Below are 19,776 nucleotides of genomic sequence, written 5' to 3' on the forward strand. Positions count from 1 at the left end.
TCTCTTCCTTTCCCCTTTCTTTTGGTGGCAAACGTGCCACTCCGATATCTTCATTCTTCGTTTCTTGTAGTGGCAAACGTGCCACTGCGATTTCTTCTTTCTTCGTAGTGGCGGACGTGCCACTCTGGTCTCTTCTTCTCTTCGCTTCACGACCTACTCTGGACCGTTTCTGTTCTCCTCTTATCTGGCCAGGCTTCTCCATGCAGCGCGCGCACTCTGCACGTGTTCCCCCTGGTCTTGTCCTCGTCCGAGAACACTCTCTTCATCTTCCTCAGCATTCCGAGTTAGGGTCGTGACCTTCTCTTCATCTTCTCCTTTCACCAATTACTTTGGTTGAAGTTCGTGGGGCCATGCTCATGGTCCGCTTCGTTCTTCTCCCTTTTCACCAGTTACTTTGGTTCTTCTTGAGCTTCTTGGACCACTTGACGGTCCGCGCTGCCGATCACTGGCAGGATATCTTCGGTCTTGCGTCAGACCTCTTTGTGCAACTCCTTGCGAGTCGGCTTCTTTGGTGCGACCATGTGGCAGGTCGGCTGGGCCTTTGTGGTGCGACCGTTCGGCTGGTCGGCTTGACCTTTGTGGGACGACCGTTTGGCAGGTCGGCTTGGCCTTTGTGGTGCGACCATTTGGCTGGTCGGCTTGACGGGGTGCATCACGTCGTGTGACTACCTTTGTCCGCTGCCTTGTCAGGCGCTGGTGCGTGCTACTCTTCGTACCGTCGTGGTACATCTCCAGTGTAGCGTTGCTCCTAGTATCATGATCACTTGATGTGGTGGCTTCTTGGCGCCACTGGGTGGGGCTCGGCATCCTTGCCCGCCAGTGTTGGATCCTTGCTGCGCCCATCCTCTTCAGTGGGTTCCTCTTGTGTAGGCGCTGCAGTGTACTGTCCGCGTCCGGGGTACCTCTGCGCTGAGTCCGTTTGTTCTCTCGAGGGTTCGCTCCACTAGATGCGGCGACAGCGCAGTCCTCGCTGGGGTGGATGTGGCTCGACACCGTTCTTCTTTCTGTGCTTCTGTCGCGTTCCTGCGCTTCTGGCACATTCCTGTGCGCCTCCGTCGCTCACCGTCGCATTCCCGTGTGCTCACCTTCGCGCCTCCGTCAGACCTTGCGGTACTTGCCTTGCTGCCTCTTCTCCCTTTCCGTCGGTCTCCTGTAGCTGCTGGACTTCCTTGGCTTGCTGTAGGCTTGTTGGTTTCTGTGTGCTGCAGTACCACCAGTGGCCACTGGGTGGCAGTGTTGCTTTTGTTTGGCTTCAGCAGCAACCTTCTGTACTGCCAGAACTCTATCCCTTGTTTTCCTTTTCTCAATTTCCCCAGGCTCCGGTAGAGTGCAGAGGGCTGGAGTGGGGCTGGAGCCAGGCAGACCAGTGAAGGGCAGGACCGGAGCTGGGCAGCAGGTAAGTCTCTTCATTTATTTATTTATTTATTTTTTTTTTTATTCTGAGGCAGGAGGGGCACAGGCATTGCCAGGGAGCTGCCCGGAGGGTATAGGATCACTCTGCTTGTGAGTTTGTGGACTCTTGTCACTGCGGGTAGGCTCCACTTTGTTTTCTCAGCTGTGAGCCGTTACGTTTCCTTGTGTGGTTGGAGGCTAGGGCTTGGTGGGCACTCGTGTGCTGTATTTATGTAGGAGGGTGTGCCTCTTGCGCTTTTATTCCTGCTCCCCCTTGTGTGTGGTGTGCTCCCCCCCCCGCCCGCAGCAGCTCTTTTGTCCTCACGCTGCTCGGGGCGGGGGAGGGTCGGTGTTAAATGCCGGCACTGTCTGTTGGGCAGCATGCACCGTGTGGGCGTCCCGCGCCACCGGTGCTAAGTTTCCTAAACGGCCTCGGGCCGATTTGTCCTTTCTCCCATGCGGCCTCACTTGGCCTGCATGGCACACGGGGAGCGGGCGGAGAGACCAGGGTCTCTCGTGATGCGGCGTCTGAGGGTGGGCTCCTCTCTGCACCGGTGCCGCTTCTACCGTTCGTCGCGGGTGGGCTCCGCTTTTACTTTTAAAGTTCAGTCCGCCCCTTCCCGCAGCCGGTCTCCTCACCTTACGGGCCACGCGGGAAGGGGGTGCAGGTGGCACACGGCCACGGCCAGTCGCGGGTGGGCTCCGCCTTCGATTCCGCTACCTCCGCCTCGATGTACCCACGGGCATGTAGCGCTTCTTCTTCCAGGACAGAGGAACGGGGTGGGCACCCGCTTTCACTTTCTGTATTTCTCGGGCTCACCTTCTGCCCGGCTGGGCTTCCTTGTGACGCGGGTGGGCACCGCGTGGGCCACACCTCTTGCGGGGGCGCAGCCGATGCGGGTGGGCACCGCTCGGCTTGCCATTACTTCCGGGCACCTCCAGGCACAGCGGCAGGGTCGGGGTGGGCACCCGGCCCCGCCTGCAGACTTCCGGCGTCGCGGCCGATACGGGTGGGCTCCGATCGGTCCGCTTGTGTTCGGGGCTCTTCCCCCTCCACCAGGGTGATTGCGGCCGGTGCCTGAGGCGCGGGGTGGGCTCCCGGTCGCCACCAGTCACGCTGCGGGCTATGCTGTGCCCTGCCGGCTTCTCGGCTTCTCGCGTCGTCACACGGGGGGTGTGCTCACCGGGCAGTCCTCTCCCTCATTGTTATCGATGGTGCGCCGATCGTGGCTTCACTCGCGGGGTAACGTACCCGCCTCGTCGCCAGTGTAATGTTGGGGCCCTAGGCCCTCATGCTGGGAATCATGGACGCAGGACACATAGTTGGGGATAGTGGGAATGGCCACGAGCACGTGCGCTCGGCCCCTTTTATTGCCAGCGTCACCTGACACAGTGACGTCTGTGGTGGGTGGGTGTACAGTGTAGTACAGCAGGTTAGAACACTAGAACGTGTCCATGCATGGACACTACACCCCCCCTCCAGCCTGGTTGCGGCGCACGAGGGGCATGACTTCCTGGGCGCCCAGGTCTTGGGGAGGGTATAGATCCCTCCCCCCACCAATTTGCCGACCTCTTTTGATCGCCGCACACACCGTCTTCACTGGTCATCATCGCGGTCTCGCCGATGTGTTGTTGCCGGCTCGAATCGCGTGGTGTCTGAGGCAGGCGTCGGGGATTACATGCGGTGTGTCTGCCCCCTTTGAGGGGCAGTGTGATTTGTCTCAGGGTGGCGCAGATTGCCTTCGGGCATGCTTTCTGGCGGGGGGCCGCGATTGGCATGGGTGATGAAGGTGAGCCGGTGCGCCGTGTTAGGTTGGTTCTAGGTCCGCGGGTTTGCTGGGATCATGAGGCAGAGTTGGTGCTTTTGTGTGGGAGCCGGGGAAGATCTCTCACCCCCGTGCCCGTATGGTTGGGGCTGGACGCCTCTGCCTCCGCCAGGTGCTCTAGTCTGTTCACCACTGCACCCCCCCCCCCTCCTCGCCGTTCTTAACCTAGGATGCTGGGGAGGGGGGCAGGCAGCTTGATAGCAGCACGATCTTTTCCCCGGAGGCACGGGAGCAGTGCACCATCGGGTCCAGTTTGGCAGGGGAGGTAGCCTGGATGACGTTGCGTTTAAATAGGTTAAATTGGTTTTGACAATGGAGAACGTCGTTTGGCTGTACATGCGCCAGGCCATAGCATTGTTTTTGCCGCCCCTGCTCCTCCATTTCGGGGCATCTCGGGTGCGAGTGCGTGCTTGCAGTAGCAGGGGTGGAGCAGCTGCAGTGAGTCGTGTCCCCTCCGTTTTGTATATGGCTGGCATAACCAGTGGCTGTGCAGAAAAAGGGCAGGAAAATGTGACCAAAAACGGCAGCTACTAACAGAGTGCCATAGCCTCTGAATGATCACAACAGGGGTGCTCACGTACTACCACCTATGGTTAGTCCATGTATATTCCAGAGTTCAATGAGGTGTTTACGCCACCGGGTGGCGCTGTCCCACTGGTTTTGTTACTTCTCCTTTCACGCTAGTTTATTGTCAGCGCCGTCGGAAGGGGCCGTGGGCCTGCCCCTGTGTCTGCGGGGTGGTGGCACTGGTCGGATTGGTGGTATGGCCATCTATCTGAGCAGAAAATGGGTACAGGTGGCATCGAGTTACTGTAGCCTGCAGGGTTCTTGACATGCTATATGCTACTTTTGTTGAGGCAGATGCGAGCATTGTTTAATGGGTATCCCCTTGAAGGGTCGGAGGCGATAAAGTTACCTTCCCCCTTCGCGTGGTCATGCGTTAACCCCGGTTTTACTGCCTGTCTCGTATTGGAACTTACGACTGGGGCACTTTACTGTGGCCTGCACGCTTGACTAAGTGACAGCGCCCTGATGAGCGGGGCTGTCGGACGCGTTTGGAGCTGATCCCGGGTGTGCAGCGTGGATGTTCTGGGGTGGGCAGGCTTTTGGGGTTTCTTTACAGCCTAGATCCCACGTCAGGGGGGGACCCAGTACCACGGTGCTCCCTCGCATGAGTAGTTGATCCAAAGTGGAAGTCTGAGCTGTACGTGTGTACACTCCAGTGCACACAGCACACACCCAATTCAGAGAGTGTTATTTGTCTTAGGCTCCGCTTAAGGACGCACAGTGTGTAGTGTCACTCCTCAGTGTGTTGGTGAAAAACCATTAGCAGGGTTCAAGGCTCCGTTTCTATTGCGGTTCCTCGGGGCCACTGGAAATGCCCCGTCCAGTGCGCCAAAAGGTGTCATGCTGCGAAGACGATTTTAGGGGGTTTGCCTTCTCATGTACGGTGTTCTCCATTAGTGATGCCATACATTGATGCGTTGCTGCACTTGCCGCCATCTTGGGATCAGGGGCCGCACCTGTATCTTCAACGGTGGCAAGGGTTGGCATAACAGCATGGGGTGTTTCTGTAACCTTGTCATTTTATAAACGTCTGTAATATCAGATGTTGGTGGTTTTACAGCTCTTTGGTCATCTCAGTGCCCTCGTGTGATGTTTCTAGTTGTGTGTGGGGGTTCCTTCACTTGTGTGGTTGTCTCGCTAGGGGGCGCTAAACTGAATTGTCCGAAAGAAATGTTATTCACTTCTTCAGACTCTTATGTCTTTACATGTTGTTACACTCTGACAAGTCTGTCACGGCTCTTCACCTCTGGTCGTGCCGCAAGACCCCTCCTCCTCTGCTCCCCGCCTGGTGCACTTGACCGCGACTCGTTCCACTGCCTGTCACAGTCTACCTTCCCCGTTGCTTCGTAGATGCTGTCATGCCCGCGTAAGCCAGTGACAATCAATTCACTTTCTCTATAGTTTGTCGTCTTATCCAGTCTCCTCTTAACTGGAGACCCGATCGATCATAAGTTTACTTGTGGTGTCTGACTATATGGCCTTAAACTTAATTTTACAGCTACCATAGACCGTCTCGCTCCTTCGCAAGTTGATGCTTAAGCCGTGAACTCGGTCGCTCTGTCTGTGTTTGAAACAGATCTGACCTGTGTTTTGCTTTCTCTACGAACTTATTACGCTACTTTATTTATTTTGCCCACACGTCCAGTTTAATGGGCCGGTTGATGGGCAATGCCATTGGGCCGCCAGTAAGGCATTGCTCTCATAAGATTGGCAAAGTGATTCAGTGATTTAGGCTTTATGCACAAAAAACGAAATAAGACAACTGTTGTGGCAGTGAGGTCGATCACCGATAGCGTTGCCCATAGCCAAGTATGCAACAGGGACAGAAGTCATGCTTAGATGCTGAATACACCGGCAACCGTAAGGCAGGAGCCGGGGTTCCAGGGCGGAGGTTGTCGGGAGAAAGGTGGCCTAAGGGTGCGAGCAGCCAGCTATGGCACTGGGGGCTTTTACTGGCACCTGCTTAGCGCGATAGGCAGAGCATCTGTTTATATCCGTAGGTCCCGAGTGCGACACCTGGGTATTCAGGAAGCACGCACTTGTTTGAGTGCCCGTCCTCGACCACGCAGTGAGTTCATGTTTGCCGGTCTGGAAGAAAGCTGGTTGGGAGGTCCACGCTTCATTTTTAAGTAATTCTTTGTGCCTGCTGCCTGGGGGAATTCGAGACTAGGGTGTATGGTCGATGTATGACTCAGCGCACGTGGGACCCCATCCTCAGCCGGGAAAATGGACAAGCTTCAGGGAGAAGGCCTTGACCTTTCACCCCTCAAGGGACCATTGCTAATTCTGAGCAAGTAGGTGGGGAGCATACTTATTCCCCAGCGGGTGTAGCACCAGAGGATAGGTACACGTGAATGTGTGGCCTCATGACGCCCTGTCTCAGCAGTCCAGGTCACACCACAAAGGGCAAAGGCAAGGCCTCGGCCCCTGATGGACTATGTTCAATTCTAGTGTGTGGGACTGGGGTTGCAATCTTGTTGCGTCTGGCTATGTCTGGTCGATGCAGCTAAAATGTGCCCTCTGCTAACAAGGGCAGGTTACTGGCCACCTCAGTTATGACCTATTCACCCGCGCTTTAGCCAGGGCAGCAGGTGGGCTGTGGTAGTTGTCAGCGAACAAGTAGACTGCGGTGCAATAAAGTTTGGTAAACACGGAGGTAGAGCACAAATGACGACAAGGTATTATAGACCATCGGGCATTCACAATATTTAGACATGGGCAGGTACTTTCACATATTGTCCCCCTCCAGTCCCCACAGACTTGCCTGCGCCTTGGGTTATCGTTTTATGGGCTAGAACCCGAGACTGGAAGGGGCATCTTCAGCGACCTGGGTGCCAAACACGTTGATAGCAGTGCTGGTGTAGATGTTCCATGAAGGGCATGGTTACTACTTAGGTTGTCCCAAAGTTTTGGGTCGAACTGGGTTTGAGCAGTAAGTCTACAGCCCTAGGAAGCATTCAGAATTCCGTCAATCCAAGCAGTGCAGTTAGCGATACATAGTATCAGCGAGTGGGTAACATACAACGGTTATTCAGCGGCACCACACCCCCTGCGGCACGTGCGCTTCACAAAAACACAGAGCATCCGGAAAGGTGCCAAGTGGCAAAAACTAGTAAAGAGGTTTAATATATGTGTTATGTTATGTTATCTGAATTTCTAGCGCGCGCAGCTACTCCGAGGAGGGTCCCGGCGCGGCCCAAGGGGAGACAACGCCATAACCAGACCTTAAGAAAAGAGATGTGTCTTTAGCAGTTTCTTAAAAACGCCAAGGTCATCAACAGTGCGAAGCGACAGGGGAAGCGCATTCCAGGCGCGTCCAGCGAACACAACCAAGGAGGCGCCCCCAAGCCTATGACGCTGAAATCCAGGAGTCTTCATCAGCCTGAGCTATGAGGAGCGTAAGGATCTCCCCGGCACATAAAACGAAAAGCGTTTCTGCAGGTAGCCGGGGCCTTGCCCATGTAAAGCGCGATAGGCAATAGTGAGGGCTTTAAATGTCACACGTGCCTTGATCGGTAACCAATGAAGGTAGCGACGGTAATCATTCACGCTCTGCCTGGGAGCCAGGCCACCCAACATGCAGACCGCCGCATTCTGGGTCACCTGAAGCTTATTGAGCGCATAAGCTGGGATCCCAGCATAAAGAGCATTGGCATAGTCAAGTCGAGATAGAATCAATGCCCGAACAACCGATTCCCTAGCCGCTTGAGGAAGAAGCGGAAGGAATCTTCTCAGAATTCTGAAGAGGCCGAAACAACAACCTGTAAGGCGCTTAACCTGACTAGCAAAAGAGAGGTTACAATCAAAATAAACCCCCAGGTTCTTCGCGGTCTGACTCGTGGAGGCAGGCGGAGGGAAATCTGGAGGCCGGATAGACTCTCTAAATCCAAGGGGGAAGTCGCCAAACATTAGAAGCTCGGATTTATCCTCGTTACACTTTAATTGGGCAGCTGCCAGCCACTTAAAAACCGAGGAAAGACACCTCTGCACGAGGTCAACCGAGGCCCCCTGCTTCTCCCAAGTAAACAGAAGTTGAGTGTCATCTGCGTAGGCAATGACTTTAGCCCCCAACCTCTCCGCTAGGGCCACCAGGGGAGTGAGGTAGATATTGAACAAAAGGGGGCTAAGGGAGGAACCCTGAGGAACCCCCGTGCTCACTTGAAGAGGTGACGAGACCAATGGAGGTATCCAGACTTCCTGGAACCGGCCATCCAAGAAGGATTTAATCCAACCCCAAGCGAGGTTGGACACCCCGATCTCAGACAGTCTAAGCAGCAGCAGTGTGTGGGGGACAGTGTCAAAGGCCGCCTACAGGTCGAGCAGCACAAGGACTGCCTTCCCGCCGGCGTCAAGACTCTCCCGAATAGCCTCCGAAACTTCCACAAGAGTTGTGTCCCTCTGGCCTTACAGCTTAGTGGAACCAGTCTCACTTAGAGGTGCGCCCAGGTGAAAATTGTGTACTTCATAATGTTCGCAGGACCAATGCGGTTTGTGGTATCTCCCAGCGGATCCACTGGAGGCGTACTGCAGCTAAACAGTAAACTGGGGATCTGGGATTCCGACACTTTTGGGGGTTTGAAGCATCCAGGGTCAGAGATGGACAGTAGGTACTGTGCATCTGTGATCCGACGACAGTTAAGTAAGCGAGGTGCGCTGCGCAAGTTGTCACTGCGCGAAAGGGTGAGGTGTCTCCAACAGTAGGCACAAGACATATATTGTGTCAAATCAGAATTGACACCTGTAAGGTGTTCACCAGTGTTTAGCAATCAAAAGGGTTTGTGCAAACGTCAGGTCAACGGGGCAAAGTGAGTGCACCCCAGAAACAAGGGTAGGTGACATGTTCCTGCAGTTAAGCTCAAATACCCCGCCCGGTTAGCTCGATTAGCCCACTGGGTGGAGACGCTGTCAGCCAACATTGGGAGATATTATCAAGCCAGGCGATAAAATTATCGCCGCTTTAGCGGCAGAAAGCTGCCGCTAAAACGGCGATAATGGGCTTAATAATATGCTCTATTGAATACCAATTGAAGCCCATGTTAGACGTCCTTCACATCTAACATGGGCTTCAATTGAAATTACATAGAGCATATTATCAAGCCCATTATCGCCGTTTTAGCGGCAGAAAACTGGAAAGCGACGATAATTTTATCGCCTGGCTTGATAATATGCCCCATTGTATGCTACTGTTAGAAATGGGATTTCTGGTTGACTAAGGCTTGCGCCAAAGCCAGGCATAGACCACCACTCTAAGTCAGGGCTGGGGAGTTACACGCCAAAGATAACCCCTGCTCACCCCCTTGGTAGCTTGGCGCGAGCAGTCAGGCTTATCCCGGAGGCAATGTGTAAAGCGTTTGCGCGCGCACACATCAACCACACCCTAGGCCCACCACAAAGGACACTCCACACAAGGTTATGTATAAAAATAGCCTTTGTATTATAATAAACACATTAGATGATAATCACATAATTTACACTGTGCCCTCTGGCACTGGCAGAATTTACAGGGGACTATTTACACAAGACAGGGCCACATGGACCACTGTCAGAATTAGCACAAATCACCAATTGTAGATGTAAAACATATACCAACTGTAACACAAATTATAACTGTAGAGCACAACCAGTAACTACTGGTAAAAGGTAAGTACACCCTACGCAATCCTAAACACCTTAGGCATATATCACGCAGGGAACCCTGACCTCACTAGCATAACCTATACTAGGAAAACAATCTCCTAAGCATAGACACATTTAGAAATAGAAATAAGCATAAAGGCAATGCACATTATGCAAAAGTACACATGTAGAAATAACCATGTACCCTAGGTGAGGGCACAACACAGAAAAACTGTCCCCAGGCCAACTTGGCCTCTCAAGGGCTTAAACGCCCTCTGTCCAAAATGTCAGGGCTGGGCTGCGCAGGCAGCCAAGGAAGAGTGCGCAAGAGTTTAGGTCTAAACGTGGCAGCTGCCCACTACTTGCTGGGCAGCTGTGCAGGCAGGAATGTCAAAAAAGGGGCCTGGGCTCTCAATGGCCCTTTAAACCAATATGACCCACGTTGGAACCACACGGGGCTCTAAAACAACTATTGCGCAGCGATGGAGCCACCTAGGCTCTGTGAATCAACTATGGCCCCAAGCACTGTGGCCCTCATGGGCCCCTAAACTATTGGGCCCTCGAGTGTTGGAGTGCGCTGGCTCTTGAAATCTATTTGACCCCCCCAAGTCCCTGAAATGTCAGGGCATAAGCGGTGGGCCTTCTACTGGCCCCTGGTGCTGCTAATGCAGCGGAAATCAAAGTGCCCCAAGTTGCAGCTGCCCGCTTTCTCCCGCGGTGCAGCTGTGGCGAAAATGATACCGCCACTTACTGGGCCTCATGAGCCCCCCTCTGGGTCTCTCTTTGATGAAACTGGCCCCAAAGAAATAGTACTGCGCCCACGGTACCGTGGGCACTCAAAAAATGCACCCGGTCCGCCCCTCCACTCACCGGAGATTTCAAGTTCCTTGGGTCTCCTCTCTATGGGGGCCTCTGCAGCTGAACGCGTGGCTCTCCCCGTCAAGCAGGCAGGACACGCAGGGCTCACACCGCACCTGCGGGAGCCCTGCCTCCAGGATCCCTCAAGCTTTGGTTGGGCACACGTCGCGGGGCTCCCCCTCACGGCATGGGAGCCCCGCCAGCCACGCTTCACCCGGTCCCCCTCCTCGGGACCGGGACTAGGTTCAGGGGTTGCCTTCCCCCTCTTCCGAGCTACAGGGGAAGGCGGAAATGGAGCCCGCGAGGCTCCGGGCTTGCCTCGCGTCACGCTACCCCGCCCACCACCAGGCGGGACTTCGTTTACTTCCGGGTCGCCGCGGGCAGCGCGGCGGACCTGTGTGCTCGGCGGCGGCGGTAGTAATACGGGGTAGGCTCCCGTTCCCAGGCACACAACTGCGGGGTGGGCACACGCTGCTCTCTCAAACCACGGGGTAGGCTCCCGCTGGAAACCGGCAAAACGCGGGGTGGGAACCCGCTATTAATTAAAGGCACCAAAAGCGGGGTGGGCACCCGCTGTAAGATAAGTAGCTCCTTCTCACCGCAATGCGGAGTGGGCTCCCGCTCGATCAGCAGCGCCAGGGGGGTCGGGATTCCCTCTGCAGTTGCATCTGCGGCAGCGTGTTGCCAGTAAACCTCTCCTCTTGGCACAAGAAATAAAGCGTTCTTCAGCAAATAAAGATATAGCGCTCCCTGGTGCTTAGTCCAGGATCAAAGAAGGGAATGCTCTTCAGTAAATAAAGATATAGCGCTCCCTAGGCACTGCAGTACACAGTTCCAGGGAAACATGAAAAGCTCTCCCCAGCAATAGAGAGCGAGCGCTCTTTCCAATAAAGGCAAAGTCCAGGGGAAGTCTTCAGGATGCAGGGGGGCAAAGGCTGGGCCCAGGGGCCAGCTGACAGGGCTCTCCAGCAGGGAGGCAGTCCCCAGTGGCGGTATCTCCTGGCACCCAGCAGCAGCAGGCCCCCCCATAAGTTAGGAACACAGAGAGAGAACAACTTTACATGGGGTCACAGCCCCTTTTTATACACAGGTCTCCTTTGTCACCAAGGTGCAGGGAAGGGGCGAACCAGATGCAAATGGTTCCTGAGCACTTTGTTTTGATCAGCCCCTCTCCCTATTCAAAGGACAGGCCAGGAACATCAGACGCACCACAGGGGGTGGAGCCAGCATTGTGGAGGGAAAGACCAGCCCTATTCAGGTCCCAGGTGCACTCCTCCCACCCATCTGGATGTAAATCTCCCTATTCACCACCGGGGCAGACCCATCCTGACTCCTGGAGCCAGGCACACCAGCCAATCACAAGCCAGACAGTCACTTCACATTTATTACACAGACATGCCAGCTTCTAGAAGTGGCACTTCTACACTAGACACAGTAACACCGCACACATCATCACACATCATTCAATCTCACAAGTTTGCACATACCAAACTCGACCCTGCACTCCCCACGCATCAGGAACTACCATGGACACACACATTCCCCATGCATTCCTATGGGAGGGCAGGTCAGTCTCACTCAATGTAACACAGAGCGCACGCACTTTACACTGGGACACAGTGTTAAAGTGCCTAGAGGCCTAAAACAACTAACATCAGGTCACATTAAAAGGCAAAAAGTTTTAGGGGTGAACCTGCCAGAAGGGCCAAGTCCAACAGCTACTGTCCCAGGAAATGAGGAACAAGGTGTCAAACACAAAAGGCTACTATGTAATAGAGCTTCTGGCACGTCCAGTGCTCAACAAAAGTTAACATTTAATGGATAATTATTGTTTTACTCTAGGAAACTAATCGTATGCCCAGGTTCTGTCTGCCTTTGCCACCGGTTAGCAGCCCGATGGTGGGAAAGTATAATTTTACACTGACTCTGGAAATTACAACGCAAAGAGGCGCTGCAAAATGCTGAGACTGCATTGGGCAATTGGCTACGAGGGCCTTTTAAGAGAAACACCTGCTGGCACCATGTACACTGGGTGGGCATTCCTCTGCAACCAAGGGCAGGTTTCAGGTCGCTTCAGTTTAGACATATTTACCCGCGCTTTAGCCAGGGCAGCAGGCGGGTTGTGGTAGTTGACAGATAACAAGTTTGCTGCAGTGCATAAATGTTTGGTAAACACTGTGTTAGAGCCAAGTGGTAACAGGGTTTATCGACCAGTGGGCATTCCCCGTATTCAGGAAAGGGCAGGTATTTGCACATAACTTTCCCCTCTGGTTCCACAGACTTGTCTGCCCCTGGGGTTATCCTTCTACGGTCTAGAACCAGACAATAGAAGGGGCATCTTTTGGGACTGTGGTCCTTAGCACATTGATAGACAAGTGCGGGGGTAGATGTAGCATGAAAGGCATAGTCACTACTTGGGTTGTCCCCAGGTTCTGGGGTCAAACTGTGTTGGAGCATCAAGTCTTCAGTCCTTAGGTAGCATCCAGCAACCCTTCAATCCAAGTAAGGGCAGTTAGCGACAGATAAGTCTCAGCGAGTGGGTAACATACATTGGCCATTCAGCATCTTCGTGCCCCAGGGGCATGCGCGCTTCACAAATACACAGAGCTGCAACCAGAAGGGTGCCAAGTGTCTAAAGAAAGTAAAGAGGTTTAAGATAGGTGTGTCTCTGGCGTACAGCTGGGCGGAGCCAGTGCCATTTAGATGCACTGAGAGGCACAGGGACAGACTGATTTGCATTTGTCCATGTCTGAAATGTGGGGGCCGAGAGAGCTAAAGTTTGATGATGGATTAAACCCAGATCAGTTGACGGGGGTGAGTGCTTGCCATGTTCAACACTCCGTCCAACATCCCCTTTGGTATCGCTTCGTTCACCCTAAGTAGGCAGGGTATGCCCAGACGTGGGTCGCTTGCTCACTTTGCCACTCGATTCAAGATAGCCTGGCTGATGGGGGTTATGAACCCGTAACCGGTTCAGGAAGCTTGTTTCCGGTCCAGGGAAGACATGGCTTGGCAGTTCAGGCTGGACTGTTCCCATGAGGCACAGGGTCAGACTGATTTGCATATGGCCATGTATGAACTGGGGTGGTGGAGTGAGCTAAAGAATGATGATGGAATAAACCCAGATCAGTTGACTGGGGGTGAGTGTTTAATTTCCTCAAATGCTCCGTCCATCATCCCCTTTGGTATCGCTCAGTCCCATTTAGAGGTTCGCCCGGGTGGAAGTGGTGTGCTCCTTCTGGTTCCCATGACCTAGGCGGTGCGTGGCATCTCCCACATCAAATGTTAGGCACCATACTACAGACAGTGCGCCCTGTATCGAATCTGACAGATTCTCTAAGTGGGTATGTGTAGAGGGCTTCACCAGAGAGAGCTGAGCGGGCGAAATTCCCAGAAGGAATAAAGGATGCATGGCAAGTGCAGGGGGCAGCCTTGCTCATTGTCTCATACGCCCAGTTGTGGACATTCCTGTGCGCATGGATTTAGCAAGCAAGGGACTGTTCAAAGGTTAAGTATATCCTTCTCGCCCTAATAGCCTAAGTGGGCAAGCGGGGGTATGAGCGGTATCCTAACAAGTGAGCTGCTGTCCCAGAGATGGGAGACACATGCGTTCAGACGCACACGGTGCTAGAAGGGCAGCAGCTAGTGTGATCAGAAATAGGTGGGGCATTGTGAGCTTGGGTGTCTGAAACTGTAGAGGGGTGAATACTTCACAGGCCACAAGGGCTTTTTGTTTCATCAGACACAAGCTCATCCAAGCTAACATCACAGGCGTACTGCTTAAATCAGACAGATTCTCTAGCTTATATGCCTAGGGGGTTCCACCACAGTAGGAACTGAACGGGTAAAATTTCCATAAGGAATAAGGGATACATGGCGAGGGCAGGAGGGCCCCTTGCCCATTGTCACACACTTCTAGCTATGAACACTCCTGTACGTCACGATTTAGCAAGCACAGGGACTGTTCAAAGGTTAAGTATAATCCTACTCGCCATAATAGCCAAAGTAGGCAGGCGGGTGGGGGAGTGGTCACCTAGCAAGTGGGCTGCTGTCCCATAGATGGGGTACGCAGGTGTTCAGGCACACACGGTGCTAGATGGACGGCAGCTAGGTGAGATAAGCAAATAGATGGGGCAATGTGAGCCATGGTGTTTTCATTCGTCCCACCCAGAGTTGGTTCGGGGCTGAGGCATGTGATGCAGTGGAACTTTCCCGCATAGGGGTGAATAGTTCTTGGCACAACTTCTCAGGCCAAAAGGGCCTTTGGTTTCATCAGACACTAGCTGACCCAGGCTAATGTCAAGGGCTATTGGGATATAGATGGGGCCATCTATAACCAGTGGGGATGGTTCTCTTTCATCTAGATTTGCAGGAGGCTCTCGATAGGAGAGGTTGCGGGTAAGACTATAGCTCTTTTTGGTGGGAGGCTCTGGCAGTGACGGTGGCCGCCTCCAGAGCTGTGGCAGAGTTACAGGGCGATATGGAAGCAGGCCAGTACCAAGGGGTGCCAGAGCCAAAGCAGAGGAGGCTCATGGGAGGGTCCTTAAAACCGTGTCGGCGCCCCGCTAGTCCTTTGGGCGGTTGTGGTCCTGAACAACCGGGGGGTTTGCTATGCGACGCTCTGCCCTGAAAGGGGCGTGAGTAAGAAGGTACCAACGGTCACGTGATCCGGGAAGAGGATCACTAGTAAGGGCAGCACAGGCGGGGTTCGCCGCAGTGCTGCCTGGCTCATCAGGCGGGCAGGCGGCCCAGCTGGTTGCCTGCCCTTGGAGCGCCCGTAAGATAACCCACCTATTACATAATGGTGTATGTAATAAACCTGCAGCAAGCTTACCCAAACAAAAAATTGTGTTGTGTGTTTATTTATGGGAAATGTATATTATGTTGGAGGGGTGGAAAAGGATGCAAATGACGATACTATGCTGCTGGCCGAGGCACCCACAGGGGGCCACTAGAGAGGTCAGCACTCTAGTGTCGCCTGGGCACCCCACACCCCCCGCCCCTTTCAGGGGCAGGGACTCTGGTTTAAGTCCCCCCCTCTCCAGTCTGGTTGTGGCACATGAGGGGCGTCACTTCCTGGGTGCCCAGGACTTTCAGGAGGGTATATATCCCTCCCCCACCATTTTGGTGACCTCTTTTGATCGCCGCACACGCCGTCTCCCTCCCTACCGCTTACTCGGTGTGGTGGTGGCAGGAGGGGGGCAGAGAATATTGTAATGTTTTCCTTTTTTCGTTGCAGGTGGAGTTACAGGGCGATCTGGAAGCAGGCCGGTACCAAGGGTACCTCTGCGTGGCACCATAGGGGGTGCCAGAGCCAAAGCCGAGGAGCCTCATGGGAGGGTCCTTGAAACCATGTCGGCGCCCCGCTAGTCCTTTGGGCGGTTGTGGTCCTGAACAACCGGGGGGTTTGCTATGCGACGCTCCGCCCTGAAAGGGGCGTGAGTAAGAAGGTACCAACGGTCACGTGATCCGGGAAGAAGATCCCTAGTAAGGGCAGCACAGGCGGGGTTCGCCCCAGTGCTGCCGGGCTCATCAGGCGGGCAGGCGGCCCAGTTGGTTGCCTGCCCTTGGAGCGCCCGTAAGATAACCCACCTATTACATAACGGTGTATGCAATAAACCTGCAGCAACTTTACCGAAACAAAAAATTGTGTAGTGTGTTTTTTTATGGGAAATGTATATTATGTTGGAGGGGTGGAAAGGACGCCAATGACGACACTATGGAAGGTCGTCCAAAGCTCGGTCTCTCATTATAGGTGAAATAATGAAAATATCTCAAAGAAATGAGCTACTTCGGCCCTTAACACAAAGAAAAATGGGGACAGACTGATATTCTGACAAGAACTAAGAAAGTCACTCACCCAAAGAAGGAAGTCAAGTGAGGTTTAGTGCTGAGCTGGGAACATAACAGAGCAGCAGAAGGGCAGGAGCGGGAACAAGATGCATATTGGAGTTTGAGGCTCAAGATGCTGTTTCTTTGGCCCTTTCCCTTTCGCGCAATTGACGCACGGACCCAGAATAAACCAAGTGCAATCCAAGTTTCACAAGTGATGGTTCGCCGTGTGCAAGTCTGGCTGGTGGGGAGTGCTTGGTAAACATTATCGGGTGTGATGGTTCGCCGTGTGCCAGTCTGGCTGGTGGGGAGTGCTTGGTAAACATTGTCGGGTGTGATGGTTTGCCATGTGCAAGTCTGGCTGGTGGGGAGTGCTTGGTAAACATTGTCGGATGTGATGGTTCGCCGTGTGCAAGTCTGGCTGGTGGGGAGTGCTTGGTAAACATTATCGGGTGTGATGGTTCTCCATGTGCAAGTCTGGCTGGTGGGGAGTGCTTGGTAAAAATTGTCGGTGTGATGGTTCACCGTGTGCAAGTCTGGCTGGTGGGGAGTGCTTGGTAAACATTGTCGGGTGTGATGGTTCGCCGTGTGCAAGTCTGACTGGTGGGGAGTGCTTGGTAAACATTGTCGGGTGTGATGGTTTGCCATGTGCAAGTCTGGCTGGTGGGGAGTGCTTGGTAAACATTGTCGGATGTGATGGTTCGCCGTGTGCAAGTCTGGCTGGTGGGGAGTGCTTGGTAAACATTGTCGGGTGTGATGGTTCGCCGTGTGCAAGTCTGGCTGGTGGGGAGTGCTTGGTAAACATTGTCGGGTGTGATGGTTCGCCGTGTGCAGGTCTGGCTGGTGGGGAGTGCTTGGTAAACATTGTCGGGTGTGATGGTTCGCCGTGTGCAGGTCTGGCTGGTGGGGAGTGCTTGGTAAACATTGTCGGGTGTGATGGTTTGCCGTGTGCAAGTCTGGCTGGTGGGGAGTGCTTGGTAAACATTGTCGGGTGTGATGGTTGTCGGGTGTGTGTGATGAAGCCCTTGTGTCACTGCCAGCCTGTAGTGCTGCTGACCACCACCAGGAGCTGAAAGACTTGACACGACCCCCCTCTCGTGGTACAGATCATTTACAGCCACCAGGGCACTGTGGGGTCTCGCCTTGCATGTGGGTGTGGCACACAGCACGGACTTACCTCATAATAGGGCCACATGCTGCCCTCTGTTATGTAAGGGCTGACAGTTCCATGCCCTGAGATGGGGGCCCCGACTCCGGTGTCTGACGAGGACAGCTTGAAGGTTTGTCCGTAGAATGGGACCCCGAGAATGAGCTTTTCTGCTGGGGCCCCATTGTCCCTCCAGTATCTCATAGCAGAGTCCTGTTGGAATAAATGATTTCCGCCATAAATAGTCTGTCCGAGGTACATTCTCCTGTAATGTCACTTATCAACAGTTGGAAGGTGCTTCGAGGGGCATCAGTTACCTGCTCCCTGAGCAGACCTCGACCTGAGCATCAAATCTGAAACCTTGGAGGCCTGCTGCCCCCCATCACTGGCCTCTTGTGGGGTTATGCACCCTGTTGTAATGTTTCTGGAGGAGGCTTGCTGACATCTGGCTTCGTTTAGGGTTATTAGCACACATTTAAAGAATTTGAAATCAGCTTTATAAAGAATACAATATATTGTGTGGCCTATTGGCAGTGATGTCCCAAGCTCCCACTAGGGCGAGTGGCTTCTTCTGTTCTAGTCTCAGAGGCACTGGTGTGGGGGAGAGCGGCCTGCGTCCCTCTGAACTCACCGCAGCCTGTGCTGGGTCTCTGGGAAGCCCAGAGGGATGCGCCAGGGATGGGAATGAGTTGGGGACAGTACAGCAATAAAGGTGTTCACCCTTAATGCATATTTGCTCTGGACTTCTTACCCATAGCCTGCCATTTATTGCCCTAATGTGCCACACCGTTCAAGTGTTAAGGGCATGTGTTGTAAAGTAAATAAGTTGGATCCAATGATGATCAGAGGTAGCCAGTAAGTATAACAGAAGTAGAAGATTTATTGGTTGGTTTAGAAGAAGTATGTTACAGGACCCACCAGGAGCAGCATCTCTGCCGCTCAGCCCACTCTCTCCAACTGCCAGTCTCACCACACAAGCAGGCACACCAACATTCCAGTCTCTCTGTCATCAAGCATTCCAACATTCCACGCAGACATCACATTAACTTGGCTGAGCAGCTAAGGAGAAGATGCACCTGAGGAATTGAGATACAACACATCCCCTTTCTTTGGACAAGAATAAACAACAATAATTTGCAACCTTGCAACATGAAAGTATGAATAATGGTACTTGCATCGTTGCGCACAATAAACATTAGAGGAAGAATGAAAGTCTAGTGACAGGTTATAAAAATGAGAATAAGTAGTAGAAAGTGACTAGAATGAAAGGAAGGTGAAACAGTGTGAAAAGCTTCAAGAAATAGCACATGAAAAACTTCAAGATATAGCACATCCCCTTCCCTTGGGAAAACACTTAATAGAAATAATTCAACCATTGCATGTAAAACGTTGCATGTAAAACCTGCGTGTTAAACACTCGATTATAGCATCATAAAAGTAAAATAAAGAAAGAAGAGAAAAAGACAATAAAGGAATAAAAAGTGTGATATAGAAGTAAGAGTAAGCAAAAAAAATTGATGTAAGAAAAACAATGCAAGGCGATAGAAAAAGCGTCACAAAATATTGAACATATAGGTTTCACTGCGTATGGTGCAGTGCCCTTGTGCGTAAAAACTAAAGATGGGTACACTGCCCCTTATGGATCTCAAAATAAAGTATGGATACACTGTCCATTGCGCATTGTAACTAAAGATGGGAACACTGCCCATTGCGCATTAAAACTCAAGATGGATACACTGCCCATTACACATTTTAAATCAAGTATGGGTACACTGCCCATAGCACATTAAAACAAAAGATGGGTACACTGCCCATTTCGCCTTAAACTTAAGATGGGTACACTGCCCATTGCGGATTAAAACAAAAGATGGGTACACTGCCCATTACACATTTTAAATCAAGTATGGGTACACCGCCCATAGCACATTAAAACAAAAGATGGGTACACTGCCCATTTCGCCTTAAACTTAAGATGGGTACACTGCCCATTGCGGATTAAAACAAAAGATGGGTACACTGCCCATTGCGCCTTAAACTTAAGATGGGTACACTGCCCATTGCGCATTAAAATAAAAGATGGGTACACTGCCCATTGCGCCTTAAACTTAAGATGGGTACACTGCCCATTGCGCATTAAAATAAAAGATGGGTACACTGCCCATTGCGCCTTAAACTTAAGATGGGTACACTGCCCATTGCGCATTAAAATAAAAGATGGGTACACAGCCCACTGCGCAAGTAATCACTGAAAGATAACAATGTAGAGAGTAATGCAAGCGTAACACTGTGTAGGGTGAAATCAGTGTGAAGGGTGTGCGCACTACCCCCACTGAAGAATGTAACTAGAGTAAGGAGACCAGCTCCCAACATCAAATACCCTGAATAAAATGCCTAAAACCCTGAAAGTATCTAAGTCAGTAAAAACAAATAAGGAAAGACGTAAATATCAACAGTAATAATCAAGTAAAATTATGAAGGGTGAGCAACACACAACTGTAAGATGTCACTAACATTGTAATATAGCATACGATGTCCATT

The 19,776-nt window shown here is 52.5% G+C and overlaps 1 protein-coding gene across 2 annotated transcripts in view; it reads right to left on the minus strand.

Moving 5' to 3' along the window:
* LOC146813618 (chitotriosidase-1-like) overlaps positions 1-19,776 on the minus strand; it is a 256,567-nt gene that overhangs the window by 12,045 nt on the left and 224,746 nt on the right. For both annotated transcript variants that reach the window (XM_085610097.1, XM_085610096.1), the window contains exon 8: positions 17,269-17,451. In XM_085610097.1, the coding sequence (XP_085466223.1) occupies positions 17,269-17,451 (183 nt within the window). The remainder of the gene's footprint in view (positions 1-17,268; positions 17,452-19,776) is intronic.

Source organism: Triturus cristatus, chromosome 6 (assembly GCF_964204655.1).
Source record: "Triturus cristatus chromosome 6, aTriCri1.1, whole genome shotgun sequence".
Lineage (NCBI taxonomy): Eukaryota > Metazoa > Chordata > Amphibia > Caudata > Salamandridae > Triturus > Triturus cristatus.